At 62.4% G+C, this 4558-nt stretch overlaps 1 protein-coding gene across 1 annotated transcript; it reads right to left on the reverse strand.

Annotated features, from left to right (window-relative positions):
• Positions 1 to 260: 260 nt before the first annotated feature.
• On the reverse strand, positions 261 to 1191 carry LOC126912520 (uncharacterized). The gene has a single exon (XM_050705015.1). It carries the CDS (start codon positions 1151 to 1153, stop codon positions 458 to 460), a length of 696 nt encoding a protein of 231 aa, XP_050560972.1. The 5' UTR covers positions 1154 to 1191; the 3' UTR covers positions 261 to 457.
• Positions 1192 to 4558: the final 3367 nt, after the last annotated feature.

Consider the following 4558-nt stretch of genomic DNA (forward strand, 5'->3'; position numbering starts at 1 on the left):
TTAACTTCGTGGTAAAACAAGATTACAAAAATTTTAAGAAAATGTTTCTTTTTTAAATGAACCGCCTTCAATTTTTTTACCGCCTCCATTTTTTTTAAGTCAGCTATTATCCTTAAATATTTATCCAAAGTCTGAAAACCGCCTCAAAATTGGCTCAGCCAAAAGCGAGATAATAGCGCACATACATACATAAATATAGGTCAAACTGAGAACCTCCTTCTAAAATCGGATAAATATGTTTCTATGAATTGAAATCCTTCTCCTGCCTTTCGAGCCGGAGCCCCGGTAAACCCGCTAGGTTGTCCGCAGCTCCGGATTAGGCATCAGCCCTACTGGGCCCCATCTGTGGTGGTCTGATGGCTCTTTGAGGCGCGCGCGGAACGCGACGCGCCGCACGCACGGGTCTGGTTCTGGTCGGGCGGCGAACTACCCTTGCTCGCCGTCCGCAGGCCCGCACTTACGGTGGCCGGAGATCGTCGCGCGATCCCCGACGCCCGGAGTGTCTCTCGCGACGGCTGGGGCGTGAGGAGGTTCGTTCTCTCACGCGCCCCGCCTCCTCCTTAGCTAGCATGACTGCTTCGCAGAAGGAGGAGACGGCATCCCAGTCCCCCTCGCTCCGCACCATGGCTTGTACCAATGCCGGACGCGAGAGGTCGCCGTCGCCGACTACATCCCTGAGGACACGGCGGTGCTCAGCCCATGCAGGGCACAGCGCCACCGTATGTTCCACTGTGTCCTCAGGACGGTCCTCGCAGTGATGACACCCGGGCGTTTCCTCCCGCCCAATCAGAAACAGGAACCTACCGAAACTTCCATGTCCGGTAAGCACCTGCGTCAGGCGGTAGGTGAGGACGCCGTGGCGTCTCTCAAGCCACTCCTCAAAGAGGGGACTTATCGCTGCAATGACAGCGAGCCCAGCCCTCGGTTGCGACAGTCGTTGCTGCCATTCCGCCATGAGATCGCGCCGGAGCTCGTCCCGCCACGCACTAATCTGGCGCGGCAGCGGAGTTTCGCCCCGGCGACGCGCGTCGGCGCGCAAACAGAAGACGCGCGCAAGCACTTTCGCCTCCAAATCCCACGGCGGTAATCCGGCAAGGAGGTTCGCCGCCTCCCCGGAGATCGTGCGATATCCACGGATCACTCGGATGGCCATGACCCTCTGGGACGTGAGCAGCGCCCGAGCTGGCCGCCGCATCAGGTTCGGCGCCCACACAGGGGCGCCGTAGAGGGCCATGGACCGCACGATCCCCGCGTACAACCTCCGGCAGGAGGCATTTGGCCCCCGAGGTTGGGCAGGAGCCGCTTAAGTGCAGCCCCCGTCCGTTCCAACTTAGGAGCCAAACGTCGGAAGTGCTCCACGAAGTTCCATCGACTGTCGAGGACGAGTCCTAGGTACTTCATCGTCGTCTCGACGCCGATGGTAACCCCTCCTGCCGTTATTTGGGACCCATCCGGAGGTGGCGCGTTCCCGCGGCCATGAAAACACATGGCCTCGGACTTGTGGAGCGCCACCTCGAGTCCCAATTGCCGGATCCTTGCAACGACCGTCGCAACCGCTCTCGCCATTAAATTGGCCGCCGCCTGGTGCGACCTCCCGTGCGCCAGCACCAGTGTGTCGTCAGCGTAACAGACTACACTGACGCCGTTTGGGAGGTCGGTGCGCAGCACCCAGTCGTAACCGATGTTCCACAGGAGCGGCCCTAAAACCGAACCCTGTGGAACACCGCGCGACATCTCTCGCCGATTCCACTCACCTTGGTGACCGGGGTACCTGACGAACCTATCCGTCAGGTAGGCCTCGATAACACGACGGAGATAGGTAGGCACCCGGTGGTACCGGAGTGCCTCCAGTATGCAGCTCCAGGGTAGGGAATTGAATGCGTTGGCGATGTCTAGAGACACCGCCACGACGACTCTACCCCTGGACACTGCAGACCCCGTCGTGAGGTCTCTTACGCGCATGATGGCGTCCACCGTGGAGCGCCCTCTACGGAAGCCGAACTGGCCGTCCGCGAGGTCCGGCCCAAATCCAGACAAGTGCGCGACGAGGCGGTTCGAAATTATCCTTTCGAAGACTTTTCCCACCTCGTCGAGCAGCACAATGGGCCGGTACGCGGACGGAGAGTCCGCAGGGCGCCCCGGCTTCTTCACGAGGACCAGTTTTCCCGTCTTCCACTGAAGCGGGAACTGGCCCCTCTCCAAGCATGCGCTGTAGAGACCTATTAATCGAGGCCCGAGAGCCTCCGAGGCCAGGACCCACGCCTTGCCATGCAGGCCATCGGGTCCTGGGGCGGTGTTCTTGGCGCCCATCCGGCGCACCGCCGCTCTCATTTCTGCCTCGGTCACCTCCGGCACGATGTCGTCGTCGTCATCAATGTGGCCCGCATTAGGCACCGCAGGGGGCGGAGTCATGGATGGAGGGGTGAAGCCCCTCCATAGTCGAGGGAACAAGGCGCCGACCACCTCTTCCACGATCTCTGGCCGGAGACTCTGAGTCAGCGGGGGAGCCCAGGTGCGGAGCTTATCGCGCACCATTCGATAGGGGCGCCCCCATGGATCTCTGTTCAGAGTCTCCAGCATCTCCCGGCGGGCTTCCTCTTTAGCCCGCCAGATCTCCGCTTTTAGGGCGGCCTTTGCCGCCTTGTACCCCTCGTACAACTCCGCCTCTCTTACCTCCGCGTCTGGAGCGCGGATACGGAGCCTGCGGTGCCTCGTGTACCGGCGGCGCGCAGCTACGCACGCATTGCGCAGAGCAGCCAGCTCTTGCGACCACCAGTACACCTGGCGCTTGCGCTGACCTGGCCGGACCCGGGGCATCGCCACGTCACATATTCTGGACATGGCGTCCTGGAGCCATCTTGCCTCCTCGTCGATGTCGGCAGGCCTGTCCGGTGGTATCACCCAGGCCTGCACGATTGCGGCTTCCAGGAAAAGCTCCCGGTCCAACTGTCTCAGCGCCCAACGCGGGCCACATGGGGCCTGTCTGACTGGCGGGTCCGCGGACTCGGCGGAGACGTCAAACCGGATGTACCGGTGGTCTGAGAACGTCTCCACCTCCTCCATAACGCGCCAGTCAACGACACGCGGTGACAGAGCAGGGCTGGCGAATGAGATGTCCACCACCGATTCACCCTGCATCCGCACGCACGTGGGGACAGAACCCCGGTTCAGGACGACTAGGCCTGTCTCCAGAGCCCAGTCTTCCACCATCCTACCCCGAACGTCGGTGAACCGGGAACCCCAAGCCAAGTTCTTGGCATTGAAGTCCCCGAGGACAAGTACGGGGAGGGAACGGAACCCGACGACGACGGCGACCAACTCCCTCAGGGAGTTGTGGAACTCGGCGAGAGTTCGGTTCGGAGAGAAATACACGCCCACCACAGCGATCTCTCCGAACCGTGCTGCGACACAACCCCGGCCTCTCCGAGCGCTCTCGAGAGTCGGGGTACCGGCGGCGGCCGACGAGATGATAGTCACCGAGCCGTCTAGGTCCGCCACCCAGTGATCCCTGGGCGGGACGAAATACGGCTCGGAGACTACAGAAACGTTGATCGACCACTGCGCCATGCTCTGGAGCAGCAGGTCCTGAGCTGCGGCGCAGTGGTTAATATTCGCCTGGAGGAGGCGGAATGGATTAATTATTGGAAATCCATCACGACCTCCTCCCTGGCGGCACTACGGCCGGCGGTGGCCACGGCGGCGGCAGCAGTGGCGACTGCTGCGGTGGTGGCGGCGGAAGCGACGGGGGCGGCAGAGGGCCTACCCTTGCCCCTGGGTTTGGTAGGTGGGGAGCAGGCCTTGCTCCCGGCCCTGTGATTGGCCGGCTTGCCAGCCGCCGCACATGCGTCGCAGTGCAGCGGGGCGGTGCACGAGCCGGCCCTATGACCGGGCTGACCGCAGCGGAAGCAGCGGTCGCTGCGGTCAACCTCCGAGGTGCATTTAACGCTCACGTGGTGGCCCACGTGGCAGCGGTAGCACCTCAGAGGCCGGGCCTCGAGCAGCTTGACCTGCGCCGAGACCCACCCCACCAGGAGCCTTCTGCCCTCCTTAATCTTTTTGGCCGCTGTCACGGGGCAGCTTACCACCACCGTGCGCAGCCCCGAGTTGTCCGGACGGATGGTGCCTGCCTTGACCTGGTCAACAGGGCACCCTCCCGTCCTGGCGACAGCGGCCACTACCTCATACTCCGTCGCAGAGTCGTCCAGGCCCAATATTCTCAAGTCTAGGCACTTGATGGGTCTGGACACGCGGGCCTCATCCGCACCGAGGCACGTCCTGAGCCTTTCTGCTAGGGCGTCAGCGGATGAACCGCTGGCCGCGCCGGGGACCTCAAGTAGACGGGCTCCAGTCGCCGTCACCTTCATTGTGAACCCGTCAGGGGCCCCGAACTCTGCGGGAGTCACCGCCCCCTTCACTTTGGCGAGGACGTCGCCATATGTCACGCCCCTCTTGACCGCATCGGGCTGTAATGTAATAACTACAGCCGCGGTCTTAGGGGCGAGAAGCAAGGCCGCAGCGCGCTTCTCCTTGCGCTGCTGCTGGCGCCGCTGCCGCTGCG

This window comes from Spodoptera frugiperda, chromosome 26 (genome assembly GCF_023101765.2).
Source record: "Spodoptera frugiperda isolate SF20-4 chromosome 26, AGI-APGP_CSIRO_Sfru_2.0, whole genome shotgun sequence".
NCBI lineage: Eukaryota > Metazoa > Arthropoda > Insecta > Lepidoptera > Noctuidae > Spodoptera > Spodoptera frugiperda.

What these genes read in the sequence shown, in the direction of transcription:
- LOC126912520 (XM_050705015.1), bottom strand. Translation starts at nt 1,153, where the DNA reads ATGGCCATCCGAGTGATCCGTGGATATCGCACGATCTCCGGGGAGGCG.